This window comes from Diceros bicornis, chromosome 16 (assembly GCF_020826845.1).
Source record: "Diceros bicornis minor isolate mBicDic1 chromosome 16, mDicBic1.mat.cur, whole genome shotgun sequence".
NCBI lineage: Eukaryota > Metazoa > Chordata > Mammalia > Perissodactyla > Rhinocerotidae > Diceros > Diceros bicornis.
Window position 1 is genome coordinate 13,743,103 of NC_080755.1, and position 15,799 is coordinate 13,758,901.

At 35.9% G+C, this 15,799-nt stretch overlaps 1 protein-coding gene across 7 annotated transcripts in view; it reads right to left on the reverse strand.

The window, feature by feature from the left end:
* The window catches only part of GREB1L (GREB1 like retinoic acid receptor coactivator), a 259,827-nt gene that overhangs the window by 101,955 nt on the left and 142,073 nt on the right, over nt 1-15,799 (reverse strand). For all 7 annotated transcript variants that reach the window (XM_058556833.1, XM_058556840.1, XM_058556838.1 and 4 more), the window contains 3 exons: nt 12,109-12,285; nt 7,709-7,885; nt 5,359-5,481 (listed from right to left, as the gene is read on the reverse strand). In XM_058556833.1, the coding sequence (XP_058412816.1) occupies nt 5,359-5,481; nt 7,709-7,885; nt 12,109-12,285 (477 nt within the window). The remainder of the gene's footprint in view (nt 1-5,358; nt 5,482-7,708; nt 7,886-12,108; nt 12,286-15,799) is intronic.

Here is a 15,799-nt window from a genome sequence, read left to right on the forward strand (position 1 = left end):
TTTATGATAGTGTGAAATAGGACTCCAGCTTCATTTTTTTTTCCACATAGGATATCCAATTTCCGAGCACCATTCATTGAAAGGAAAGGTCCCACTGATTTGCAAGTCACCTCTGTTAAGTATGAAATACTCATATGTTATGTGAATCTGTTTCTGGACTTTCTACTCTGTTCTGCTGCTCTGTGTCTATTCCTGTGCCAGCTCTACCTTGTCTTTATTAGTACAGCTTCATGAGCTTGATATTTGATAGGGCAAGTCCTTTCATTTGTTACTGTTCTTACTTTAATACACAAGAGCAAGATAGTAAGTGGTTTACTTTTGAGCCTACGGTGGCTCACAGAGAAAAAATTCCCATTTCATGGACAATACCCCTGTCTCCAATAACAGGGCCAACTCCTCCATTAAGCACAGAAGACACAGTGCCTCATGTCCATAATACTTTTAGGGGCTCACGAAAATGTTTTAATTTACTTTATTTTTTTATTTTTATTTTTTTTTTCCCCAAAGCCTCAGTAGATAGTTGTATGTCATAGTTGCACATCCTTCTAGTTGCTGTATGTGGGACGTGGCCTCAGCATGGCTGGAGAAGCGGTGTGTCGGTGCGCGCCCGGGATCCGAACCTGGGCCGCCAGCAGCAGAGCGCGCGCACTTAACCGCCAAGCCACGGGGCAGGCCCTAATTTACTTTAAAATCAGAAGAAAAAAATGAACTTTTGGTCAAAGAAAGTATTTTAATGTATAATATTAATATATTCATCTTTCTACCAACACAGTCATAAAACATAATCTTAAATACTTTTCTAGGGAGAAAGGGCTCACATAGGCAAAGGTGCCCAGGGTCTAAGAAAGTCATAAAGTGGCCCTGCCTGAGAGAGTCTTCTTTAACTTATACTATTAATCACAGGGCGGAGTTTAGATGGCTTATCCCTATCCTGCCCTGTAAGCTAGGGCATAAAAACATGTTTCCTCCTAATGTTAGATGGGCATATCATCTTCTTTTGGAAAAACAGTACACACCAGTAAATTAATAACCACCCCAATGCTAACTTCAAATTTAAATAAAAATAGAATTCAAATAACATTTATTTCCAGGCATTTGCCAGATACTAGGAGATACAACAATAACCAAAATGAACACAAAGCTTCTAGCCTATAAGAGAATATAGATGGTTAACAAATAATTACAATTAGGAGGAATGTCACACAAGTAGAATTATGATAGCCAAGACTGAGCTAATCCTTAGCTGCAAAACAAGTGTTGTTATTTTCAGTTTTACAAATGAAGAAACAAAGGCACAGAGCAACTGAGTGGTTTATCCAAAGCCTCAGCCAATATATGTCATGTGCAGTATTTGAATACCAGGACTCTGACTCCAAGCTCTGTGCTGTTTACCCTCTGGTCTGAAACAGTGCTCATCCCGTAGTAGAAATTCAATCAATTAGACAGTATTAAACTGAAAGAGAAACAGTGCCATTTCAAAAGAGTTCATCTTTCTCTCAGACCAGTTTTTTAATCTATTTTTTTCCCACTTTATTAAGGTATGTTTTACATATCATAAAATTTACCCATTTCAAGTGTACAATTCAATGTGTTTTAGTAACTTTACCAGTGGTACAATCATCACCATAAATCAGTTTTAGAACATTTTCATCCCCCAAAAAGAACCCTTATGCCCATTTTCATTTAATTTTCATTCCCATCCCTTGCCCCAGGCAACTACTAATCTATTTCCCTGTCTCTACAAATTTGCCTTTTTTGGACATTTCATATAAATGAAATCATGCAATATATGGTCTCTTTTGTCTGGTTTCTTTCATTTAGCATAATGTTTTGAAGTTTATCCGTGACACAGCCTGTAGTCAGTAGTTTGTTCCTTAATATTGCTGAATGGTATACCATTGTATGGATATTCCACATTTTTGTCTATTCATTCATGAGTTGATTGACATTTAGGTTGTTTCCAGTTTTCAACTATAATGAATAATGCTTCTGTGAATATTTGTGTGCAAGTTTTTGTGAGGATATATGTCTTCATTTCTCAAGTAGATACTTAGAAGTAGAATTGCTAGGTTGCAGAGTAGCTTGTTTAACTTTTTGAGACTCTGCCAAACTATATTCCAAAGTGGCTGCTACATTTTTACATTCTTACCAGCAATGTATGAAGCTTCCAATTTTTCCACATCCACAGATTCTTATTATTGTCATTTGTCTTTTTGATTACCATTGCTAGAATGGTGAAGTAGTATCTCATTATGGTTTTGATTTGCATTTCCCTAATGGCTAATGATGTTGAGCATCTTTTCACATGCTTATTAGCCATTTGTATATATTCCTTGAAGAAATGTCTATTCCAAATCTTTTTCCCATATTTTGATTGGATTGTCATTTTGGACTGTCAACTCAGTGATTACTGAGTTGTAAGAGCTCTTTTTAAATTCTGAGTCCAAATCCTTTATTAAATATGTGTTTTGCAAATATTTTTTCCCAGTCTGTCACTTGTCTTTTCATTTTCTTAATGTTGACTTTCGAAGTGTAAAAGTTTTGAATTTTGATGAGGTCCATTTTATCAATTTTCCAGAAATAAATCCTTACATTTATAGTCAATTGATTTCTAACAAATGCAATTCACTGACAAGAAGATAGTCTGTTCAACGGATGGTGCTGAGCCAACTGGATATCCACACGCAAAAAGATGAACTTAGATGCTCACCTCACACCATACACAAAAATTAACTCAAAATGGCTCACAGACTTTAATGCAAGAGATAAAACAATAAAATTTTTAGAAGAAAACATGAAAGAGAAACTTTCAAGATCTTGGGTTAAGCAAAGATTTTTTTTCATCTATTCTTGAACTCTTGTCCTGATTAAACACAATACATGTACGTGTGTGTGTGTATATGTGGTTTGTGTCTATAATGTAGGTAGATAACAAATAGCCACCTTCAGTCAAATGATGCAATATTTTACTGGGATTGTTGACTAAAATTTGAATTATCAATGACATAAATATGTTGAAAGAAAATATGCAAGAGATAAACAGCAAGCCTGCCAGAACAGAACATCCAGAGCTGGGCAGATGAAACATAAGACAAAGCTGTGTAAATAGTAAGCTAATGCCTTTTTCAAATACTATGCAATGTGTGTACCTACATTTCAGGCTAAGAAATGCTGATTCCAGGCAGTCATTGATTGAAGATTAAGAAGGCAATCTTCTATAGAAGGATGAATCCCTATCAGCTAAGGAGCTGCTGCATACTCTCATGTTTGCAACGACATCATAATGCTAACGTGACATTATTATAGTCTATTACTTTCAACATGTGTAGCAAGAAAGCAATTATTGTTGAAGAATCTATAAACATAATTCGTCAAGAAGAAAGTTTTAGACACAAAGCCTCACTTTAAAGGCACTTTCTTCTATTAAATTCTCTAGATTGTACTTAAAATTGTTAATAGCTAACTTCATGGTCAAATTACCACTTTCACCGCAACAAGGGATACACAAAAATATCGGCATAACACTTGGCCACTTGTGTCAATCAGTGCCGCAATTGCCTATGTCTCTTCATGGCAACTGAGGGAACCTTTGCTAAAGCCTGTATCTTGATTTTCTCTATTCACAGCAACATTCATTTTCAAAATATATTTCCTGGTATTAAAACTGCATTACTGCTTATTAATATTTCAATATCTTTTCATTATTTTCAAGTACAACTGGTTATTTATATATCCACCTCTCCCTCTTAGAAAAGGTTATCTGTTTTATTGTTCTTTTATCCCTTACGTGAGTGGTTTTTAAATCACTGGAGCCAACAGTCAAGTACTGGAACCCTGACTTATAGCATCAGACAAGGGTCTTAGAATATAATAAACACTTGTTAAGTTGTTGTTGGAATGAAGTAAATATTCATTTTTAATACTATAGTTTTAAAATTACATTTCATTACCCCCAAGGTCTAATGGCAGAAAATATACCACAGAATTGATCAAATTACTAAAATAAATTCTAGGAAAGATATGTATGTAGGTTTATACTTATTGTGATGAAGGCCAATCTTTCAATGCCAAGAACCAAATACCAACTTTTTTTCTTTCTTGAATACCTAGTGACACGACGTTCTCTCATTTATTCTAAAGAGAAATGCTCTTTCCTCCTAGATCACAGCCTCTATCTAAATCTCTTGGACAGTTTAAAAGTCAGCCTTTTAAAATCCAGGATGAAGGGCAGACACATAGCAAGAAGTGCCCAAAATAAAGTCAGCCTTATTATCATTGCTAATGTTGCTAACATAACTAATAACCACTTCCATCTCGAAAATAAGCATAAACAATTTACCAGCTCATCAGAATTTCAGATAAATTTGAAAGGGGAATGCTAAGTAGTGAAATAAATGAAGACAGCCTTCTTTTCAACTTGTTGTGGTTGAGTAGACACTGGCAAAGCACATATGCTACAAAGTTTGCATATCAAGTGAGTATAATGGTACTTCACAAAAAACAAGTGAACTGAAAAAAATTTTCACAAATTCTTTTAAAATACTTTTCTTCTTGACTAAGATATAACTTAGACTGGTTCTGAATAATTTCCTCAAATACTATGTGCAGCAATCTTTTCAGTTACAGCCCTCTAGCCCTTCAGCCACCTGGAAACATTAAGTCCCACCTGGAGCCTTATACTAACCTCAGGGCCTGGGCCAGTGCAGTCCTCTCTACTGGAGGAATTTTTAGAAGCCTTAGACTAGTAACTTATCTGCTTGGTATCAGATTAGCCATTCTGCTGATCCTGCTCTGATATTGTAACCTAGTTTCAGGCACTAAAATTTTATCTGGCTATTTGTAACAAAGCCCCTATCTTGAACCTCTAAAAATTAGATCCTGGATTCTTCCATTGTGATCTTCGGCCATGGGTCTTTACTTTGCACCCCAGTTGGTGCGATATTCCCTATAACATTCTGTGGGCTTAGTTACAGCCCTACCCTGGATGTCCAGTCTTCATGAGTATGTCCCCAATACATGCCACCGAGAGCTATGACACAGACTTCCCTCATATCTGGATTTCCACTTATTGCCTACCATCAGACTCCTCTAGATACAGGTCCTATGCTTGAGCTAAATTTCCTATCAACTGTCAGTACCTTTCTCCATCTCCTACTTAGCACTGGCAGGAGTGTTGGGACTTTGGGTTCTGGTCACCCACAGACTGAACCACCTCAATACTGAGTTCTAATTACAATAGTAACTCAAGTAATACCTCTATTTTAAGATATCTCTATTCAAACTAGCCAACAATAAGTTTTAAATGCCTCATTAAATATGCACCTGTTACTTGAAATTCCAAAAGAAAATGCCCCATACCTGTCTGAATGAATCCTGATTTGTATCCATTAGTTGTGCCATTTTCTGGGGTCACAGTTGATGACACTGAAGAGTTTGGTTTAATAGAGTGGCAAGTAGCAGAGGATTGTCGGCTTCTACATTCTGGAAAGGAGTAAGAATCACATTATGTGAGGAGATCAATATTCTATTAAAACACATGATGGGGATACAATCCATAAAATCTCTAAAAGAAATTGCTGCTTCTTAAGTGGCAGCCACTTTCCTTTCAGAGGTCCCCTTCCTCTAATCCTGACTACAAGAGAATGTGCACGATGGTGAACACAATTCATCTGCCTAGGGCCAGATGTCACGTTAAGAAGATAAAGAAATGGTTACAAAGAACAATGAGACTTTGTTCCCCAGAGACTAGTTCCCAGGGGAAAAATTACTCATAACAAATACAGTCATGCTAGTTTTATGGGTAAGACTGAGGCTAAAATAGCAATAATTTGTAAACACCCAATAAGCTTTCAAATTTTACCAGTTAACATCCTGTCCAAGATTGATTTAAGTGTGGAACAGTAACCTAGAGGCCATCTAGGCTGCCTTCAACCTTCTCTACTCAACCTTAATTTATGTCCAAAAACAAAAGCAAAGAAAAATTTATAGGCAGAAGAGAAAAATTCAAAATGCTCAAATACTTATTATTCTCAGTTCTTATTAAAGGAAACAGGCAGATAATGTTCAAGGTGACTACCAACCATGCAACACCAAGCTTCATTTTAAGTAAGCTGATATTAATGGGTTTCTAGTATAACATTTTAATGATACCTTGTACAGGTTCAGGTAGATAGCAAATACTATGACAACTTATGGAGCTGTAACTTACAACCAAATTATACTATATATTATACCATATTAGTCTTTAAAGGTAGCGTGTGAAAAAGAAACATAAATGTTCATAAATGACAAAGTTAATTATAGAGAGTTCCTTTAGAGAGTTCCCAAGTTTATCAGAGACGTGTAAGAATTGGAGGCAGTTTTCTATAACCTTCTATGCTATGAGCTTCCTTGAAGAGCATCTGTATTTGGCTTAAAAAGATATCTCCACACTTTGTATATTACATGCATGGACGTAAATTTATATTATATGTTTGTATACATAATCCCAATTCCAAATAGCAACTGCTATAAAGGTGAGGCTTCAGAAGTCACCCAAGATCACTGTATCAAAAACTATTTCACAAATGTTATTCTTTCCCAGAAAAATGAAATGTCACTGAGCACTAAGAAAGAAGTTAAAAATATTTTACTCAACCAAAACAAAAGCTTAAAAAGGCAGTTAAAAGGCAGAGCGGTAATGCCTATCCTATTTTTACTCTTTTATTAGGGTTTGTGACATTTAAAACAATTTTTCTAGAGGAAAATTCTTTAGACTATATTAGGATAAAGAGTTATCTATAGTTCACCACGCTTATGATTCAGTGGTCAGAAGCTTTAAGTTCTGATGATACCTGGTTTGGAACATATAGGCATTTCCTGAGGAGTCCTGTATGTAATGTCATTTCAAATGCAACCAAGAGCAATTATGGTGAAAGACTCAGGCAAATCTGCAGTTGTAATTTGGATTTATTAGCTATTTTTCATGCTTAGGCCAAAATCTTGCACAGACAACAAACAGAAACGTTAAAGACAATTATTACATAGTCTTTAGTAATATAATAATATTAATAATTGAGGAAAAAATCTCAGTATCTAAGAAACTGCTCAAAAGAATAAAGATTAGATAGTCCACTGCATTAGAATAATGAATAGAACTTGTGTTAAATCTTATCAAACACATGAAGATGTGAAGTTTCAACTGGATTCATTTCTATAAAAGAGTTAGTTAAGATCTTCCTAACCAAAAAGAAACAAAACTTTGTCAACTGAATAGTGCATTTTCCCAGGTATTATGAAGAGAGCATTATTTATTCTAAAGTATACTTAGTTCTAATAAAAATAGAAAAACAGAGATGCTTGAAAGTTACCAAAGAACCTAAATAAAGTAGAAAGAGCATCTGACCAAGAAACTGACAACTTGAGGCCCTCTTTAAATGAGAGGAGAGCTAGAAAGAGTCCATTTTTTCCCCTGAGAGTTACACTCCACCCTCCCAAGAGATAAATACAAAGAGACATGCACTTTCCTAAACTTGAATGGCCTCTATTAAAAACAGAAAGGAGCAAGTCAAATAACCTGCCAGAGGCCTTTATATCTTTGGATAGCCTTCTGAACTTGAGATATTTATCTATATCACAACTGAATTCTGAAACCTGTATGGGCCACTTGTCATTATCATAACATCCTCAGTCCTTTCTCTTCCCTTCCCCTCCCAGAAGCTGACACTACCTTTCCAGCAGATAAGAGGTCCCTTCGACAGTACACCCTGGGAGCTTCTGACTAGGTAGTACTTTAAGTGCTTCTGCTTCTTTGGCTGGGTGGTGAGCTTCAAGTTAATGTGGTTGGAAAATTCTGTGAAATACCGAAACCCTCTTTCTCCACAGCCGATACAGTTTCCAGAAAACCCTGGAAGGAGGAAAACCAAAGTTAGTGGTGGCCTCGTAAGTTGATACAATACTTTTACATATAAAAAGCATAGAAATAGTCACAGTCTTTGACCCAATAACTTTCTAATTTCAAGGAAATAATTCAAAGGAAAAAACAGGTATTAAATTTTTTTAGCAGTTATTTTATAACAGTGAAAGACTGAAAGTAATTTAAATTTTAAAAAATGCTCTAAAAGGATAATGGTTAAGGACACAGACTGGACAGTATCATGCAATAGAACTTACATAGTTGACATAAAAATATGACAAAGTTTGGTCCCAGAGATATCCATTATTTCTTCCCCACACACTCCCTTCTTAGAGAACCTGCTGGCCCTCGTTCTCTGCTCTACCCACCTCGGGAATTTGCCTCCATAGCCACAGCTGATTAGACTGTGGCCCAATATCGGACCCAATCTGGGACAGTCAGAATCTGTCTCTTTGAATTTTGAAATAAACACAAAATGTGTCAGTCAGATGGTACTGGACCCTGGATTCGTAAGGTTTTCTAAAAGTGGAACTCAAGTTGAGGCTATGTCAACCACGTGTCAGCTAAGGTATGGGAGAGAACAAACTGAGAAGTGTGAAGAGGAAGCTGGTCTGCAGATAGGAGAGCACAGACAGTGATGTGCAAATTCAGGGTATTGTCAACTTTCCAGTTTCTATGAGATCTAGCTGCACTTTCTGAATTGAGTTCCCTGAGATTCCCATTCCCTCTTTATTCAATCCCCCTTTACTCAAACTAGCTTATTATTCCTTTAGATCTAACATCCAAACAAGTCCTCATTCAGATTAATCAAACAAAATAAAACTTTCAGTGACCTGCTTGGAGCAGGGGACATAGAAAGAAGAAGAAATGGAGAAGGCTGGGAAGATGAGAGGCCATGCTTTAGTTTATTGAAAATCAACTTTTCAGTCTCCCTTAATACATAGAGGAAAAGGCGCACAGGAAGAGAATGAGTTCCTTTGGTTGTGAACTGATGAGGACATAACACTGTTATATAATTAACAAAGACATATAAGGAGAGAAGAGAAAGGCCAAGAGGATTAAAGACAGAATACTCACCATGTTCCAATCTCAGACTGTTGACAACCAGTTCAGAGCATATAGAAATGGCAGTCCAATTTATTATTATTTATTCAACAATTATTTATTGAGCACCTACCTATATGCCAGGCATTGTGCTAAACACTGGAAAAACGATGGTGAACAAGAGATAGTCACAACCTCTGATCAGTTACATAAAATTAGTAATTCTATGTAATTAGTTTATTACTGTCATTTTATAGAAATATAAACATCAATATAATTTCATGAATTATTTAAGATATATTCAGAGATGGACTGCATTTCAGAGCATTTGGCTATTTGTCCAATACCTCGGAGCTGTAGGTCAAAAAAAAAAAGTCAATGACTGCCTAGTTTACCAAGTTCCTAAAGCCATCCATCCATCCATCCATCTATCCATCCATGTATCCATCCACCCATGCATCCATCCATCCATCCAACAAATACTTGTACTCTACTATGTGCTAGGCACTGTTTCAGGTACCAGGTTTTCAGCATGGAACAAAGCAGACAAAACCACTGCCTCCTTACATTGTCATATGATCATCATGCCTTGAAGGAAAAATGCCTGGCTTGTGAGGCAGTTGTAGCATACCCAAAACACAGTAAAAAGCTATAAGAACATTTCAGCCAAAATAATTAAAGATGGTGCCAAAAAAATGAGGCTTATCTGATAGGCCCATAGAAGATTAGTGTGAGAACCAGAATTAACAAATTACTGAGGTTAAGTTTTATCTTTTCCTCTGCCTATTCTCCGAGGTTTTTGAAAAGCAAGAGTGTAAGGAGGAAGAAAAGCAATGAATCTGGATAATTTTCAAACAACAGAAAGTTTACATTAATGATGAGATTTAACAATATTAAAGAGTTAGATGCTATAGTCCATTTAAAAAATTCTGTATGGTTTCAATATTAGCCTCGATTCAAGAGAGATTTTATCTTCTCAAAGTTCTTGCTGTGATCATCACAAAAAATAACACCTCTTACAGCCAAATTACCTTTCTAGTTTTTCTGTCAATCAAGTCTTCCAATTGCATGGTAGATTTGGGACACATGAACTGCCAACTGGATCAATACATTTTTAAATCAATTCCCCCACAGTCTTTGGAATCTGCATAATTTATATAAAAATTTAGACAAATTGATATTGGAGTCCACAGGGATTCTAGAATATCTGAAGTTCAAAATTTTTCCCACTATATCTTATTGCATATTAAAATCATCCATCATAAGTATGAAATGTTGGATGAATACTAACTTTTGAACAATAGATTACTGAACATATAAAAATCTAAACAAGATGCTTGTCTAAGAAAAAACTTCTACCATTTTGTTGCACTACATGTTCACTTGGAGAAATTAGTAAAAAATTATGTCCATTTACAAGGCTACAGAAAGTAAGCATTGTTTCAAGTCTATAGGGTATTTAATAAATATGATGGAATGGCAGAATAAATACCATTTAAAGAGTAAGTACTACGTGCCAGGCGCTGTGCTGGATGGGTGCCCTATAAACAACCTCTCATCTGATAATTACAACCCAACAAGGTAGGCATCATTGGCCCTTTTATAAAGATGAGGAATCTGAGACTTCAAGAGGATAAGTAGCTTGCCCAAGTACTTCAAGTACTAAGCAGCACATCTGAGATTTAAACCCAGTTCCAATTCCAAAGCCCATATTCCTGATTGCATAGAATTATGACATCTATTACTCTGATGGTGTTTTTTCTGTCCTTTCCATGACGCATTCTAGGAGGATTCCTCCAGTCATGAAGAATCACTGAGCAAAAAGGCATTCTAAGAGATTTTTCTATGTCTGTAGTCAGAGCCACATATGAACTGTTCCATTCGATGAAACTAAGATGCTTTTAAAATGCTGAGAAGCAGCTTTCCAAAGTCGTTCTAGCACAGTCACCTAAGTCATCAGCTCTGTGAGGGAAAGGACTGTGTCTTATCAGTTTTGTGCCCCCACATCACAGCCTAGCATGATTTCTGTCACACAGCACATTTTGAACAAATGCTGCTAAATGAATGAATGAACAAATACTTGGACCTGCTTTGCGAATTTGGTCCACTGTATAAACTTTACCACTAGGCATCTATATTAAACCATCTGCTCAACTTCACTAAAAGGAAAATGAAATGAACATTTTTTTATGAGAGTCTTATGAAAAGTGAAAATCACCACTTCTCCTCCTATGGACCAGGCTTTGAACTGTAATTTTAGGAGCCTTTATAAAGCATGTGAAGGGTCGTTTTCTGACTCAGGATGTTGGCCTATGTGCTTCTAAACTTTCTGATGACACTGTATAATTAGGAAGCATGCTAAACAAACAAAAATACACTTCACAATCAAAATAATACTTGCACTCTTTGCCCTCTTCTCTCTTTTTCCTTTTTACTGATATTTGTGCCGAAAACATATGTCCATCTACAGTAAGAGATATTCTGAGAAACAAAAACAACTCCAGATAAACACAGCAGCAAAAAAGCAACAAACCTCATGTGCCCTTATTTGTCTTTTTAATTATTAAAAGTAATTTAAAACATCAATCTACTCTTGATTTCCTGTGCTGTAGGAAAGCTACATTGTGAAAAAAGCCCAGACTCAAAGTAATACCAGAAAGTACAACAACTCTGAGATAGTTATACATTTTACATCATATGTATATTCCTAGTTACTTTGCTTGAGAACTAATGCTAAATATAACATGAGAATCACATCACTGTAGTCAGGAATAACGGGGGGTATGGAAAAACTACCAAAAACTTACAAAGTGGACAGTCCACAGTTGAATAACTGAGAGTTGACTTGACATCAAGTCCAGATCAATGACTCTAGAGACAGTAAATCCTACTTTGTTTTACAAAATATTAGTTTTTGATAAATTGTATGTTGTCCTTTAATGTCTGGTTAAAAAAAGTCTCTTCATTAAGGTGAGTGTTTTGAAAATGAATAAAAAATGAAAGCCAATTTTTAAGAAGTTACTAAAAGAAAAAATGCTTCATACTTGAACTAAACTATATAATCCCCAACTAATTCTATGATTTTTTTTAAAACTCTGTGATAATTTAAAATAAAGTTATATTTTAACTCCTTCATCTTGGAAGGAATTTTATAGTTGTGAAACACTCACCTAAAAGTGCATTTTTTCCGTGATCATCTGGGAGAAATCTCTTGTCTACAGCACACACTAGGATGTGTTCAGGAAGATTGGGAGACTTGGCCCCCACCAGGAGGAATCCTGCTGGGATGTCGATTTGTTCCATACACAGAGATACCAAACGCAAATCCTTTCCCGCTTGACAAAAACCTAAAAACCAGTAAAAAGGACACAGTTAAATGTTTAGAGAGGTTACATCTCCTTGTCACCCATTTGGAGAATAGATTTACCTGTGGGAATCACTATGAAGGACTAAATTTAAAGTCCATATACTCCAACCAGAAGACAAATCTATCATATGTGTCCCTCTGAGCAGAGCTGAAAAGACACTAAACGGGGGTATTTCCAACTGATTCAGCCAACGTTGATGACTTTATATTTTCTGATCCACAAGTAAGCAAGTGATAAATACACAGCAAACTTTCAGAAATGTATGTAATTTTTATATGCATGTAATATAGTATTTTTACTTTCAATGCAAATTCACTTCTCTAAATGGAGACGATCATAGAAAAGAGATGCTCTCCATTTCACATAGGACAAAATTGAAGCTCAGAGTTTGGTGACTCAAAAACGAATGGGCCAGAACCAGAACTCAGAACTATTAGGTTATTTTCACCGGATATGACATGACAAGACATAACAAAACCTTATATAACCACTTTGTATAACATAATGTGCTACACTAATTCATTAGTTTATTATTTATTAAAAATCATTTGCAACAGATGCTGTCCTAGGCCTGGGGATAGAGTTGAACAAAATATGTCTTCCTCTAAGAACTCACAGAGTAATCAATTGGAAGAATGTATAAGGAACCGATAATCACAAAACAACATTACAGAGGACAGCTATTTTCTGCTGCAAAGCAGCCATCTCCACATCTTCTGGGAGATGATTAGAGTCTTCCCTGCTCTCTAACCATGTGATTCCCCTGGAGAGTTGTGATATTGCAGATTGACCTGGAGCTGGCACCTGATCCAAGTTGGGCCACTGTCATATCCCACCTTTCTGGCCATAGTTGATCCGTCCAGGGGTGGGCACCCGACATAAACCATGCCAATCAAAGCCTTTTCCCTAGGAATTCTGAACACAGTCAGAGAAAGCATGGCTCAGTTGGCTCTATGCCAGATCTGTTCCTTGCTCTGTGAGGGAAGTCTGTCAGCAGAGATAGGAGGTTCAGGAGGAATGTTCTGGCAGTGTTTGGATCACTGAAGCCCAGCTGTATCTGCCTTTCCCACGGTTTGGTCATGAAACCTTCTGATTGGAATTCTTCCAATAACTTCTTCATTCTACCTAAGCTAGTCTGAGTTGGGTTTCTGTCACTTGCAATCAAAAGAGGCTGAACAAAAGTGTAATAAATGATATTTCAGAGAGTTGTGGAAGATGGAGGTGAACATCTAACCCTCCACACACAAACCTGAGACCACCATCAACATCACCCAACACAAAGTGAGGAAGAACCATGCTAGACTCTTCCAGCATCAAGTCATATTCTGATGTTAACCAAATGCCAACAAGCAATTGGATACCATCAGTTAGAATACAAGAAATAAAAAGAAAACAACATACAAAGACTGTATGAAGCTGTGGTGCACGGTTTGGATCATCAGATCTCAAAAGCAGGTATAATGGAATTGGAAAAAGTCAATTAAAGCAAACTAAAATGATCGAGACAATGGAGTTCAACCATTTCAAGCTTGTAGATCTCTTTTTAACATTAAGAAATTCAAATTTAACTTTTAGTGTTTGTGAATTGAGAAAAATATCAAAATGTTATTGTGAATTCTTTAACAATTTTAAATGAATTTGTATTTTATTATTCACAATATCAGCTATTTTTATTTGAAAAATAGTCATTTATACATGTGAATCATATTCAGTTTACACACATTTTTTGGAGCCTATGGATACACAGAACCCCTTAAAAAAATTCTGCTGCCCCCACCTCCATTAAGGGGCAAGACTCACAGGTTTGAAAGTTGGGAGCTGATGATGATGATGATATTGATGGTAGCTAAAATTTGTGGATCCCTTAACATAAGCCAGGTGCAGTGCCAAACACTGTATACATTATCTTATTTAATCCTCTCAACAACTCTAGGTAGGTACTACTGTCTCCTTCTCATAGATGGAGAAGTTGAGGCTCAGAAAGGTTAGAGAACTTGTCCAAGGTTACAGAATGAGTCCAGTAATATAAGTGATATAAGACATGGGAAGTTTGCTATATAAAAACAGGCAAAAAGCATACTATTCAACTTGGCAAACGAAAAGCTAGGAACAGTTACAATCCAGGGCTAAAACCATGAAGGGTGAACACAGACTTTTTCACCAAATCCTAAAATACTAAATCTAAGAGGCATTTTCAAGTCCTGAAAGGAACACTAATTTTTTTAATCAAAGGAATTATTAATTTGTATATAGACAGTAAACCTAGAAACATATTTTCCCTAAGAAGTAGCACCTTTATTATGACTTGCTCCAAAAGGCAGAACATATAAAATATCTTCCCAAAAGGTGTAGAAAATCCGGTATTGAGAGGTTCATGATTGCCTATTGACGGAAAACAACATGCTTGGGAAGCTATCTTTGTCACCAAGAAGTAGTAATACAACCTTTCTACAGCTTTGACTCATGCTATATGAGAAAGAGTGGACTAGATGGAGCCACAGGTCTGTACCAATCTGCAAATTATTACAAGCTTATTACATCAGAGCTATATAGAACCTCAAGATCATCTGATACAAGCATTTCCCAACAAGTAGTTATCAAACTCCCAGGGATTCATAAAGGTACGCCACAATACTTGGGAATTATAAGTGAAACTCAACTAGACATCAATACAAATTTCTAATAAATGAAAACTAATCAATAATTATTCTAATATCCTACATTTAAAACAGAATGTTCTGAGGGCCTTCCATGCTACACATGTAGGGAGAGTAGAAACCAGCGGAGTGAACTCAGGACTCACTTGGTTGAACCTCACATCAGTGTGGCTTGATTATTACACAATTTTAAATTATTCTTATTATCAATCATATGTATTGATATGTTGCTTAATTTATACCCATAACGGGCTATTGGTTAATGGTGGGAAGCTCAGGGAACACTGATTGACTGATTCATTTTACAAATGCGGCTTTGCTAGGTATGAAAGTTAGATTCCATCTCAACCCCACTCATCAAGTTATAAAATTATATAAAATGCACCAATATGTTTCCAGGACACCAAAAAAAAGCAATGTTAAGGTAAAATTTTAGTGATTATAATCCAATTTGGCTTATCATGTAAGAGGGAAAAGCCTACCTCTTTCAGTAGCATGTCGTTTGCAGAGAAATTCTCCAAACAGCAGCCTGAAACTTTTTCATCATATAGAGCAAAAATGCAAAAATTATAAAAAATAAACTAGCACATCCTTTTAATCCTACAATGTAGGAATTCCAAAATTTGGGTATTAAAATTAGATTGACTTTTTTTTGATGCTAGAAAACATCTTAATACACTTGGGTCCCCCCCTCTTCCCCCCAAAAAGTGTAACATTTTATTTTTGAATTTGTCAACAAAACATGCTTTTTTTAACAAAACCAATTTAAAGTAAATTAAACAGCAATTACTGAACAATAAAATGTAGACAATTTTTTCTCATATGCATGAATATCA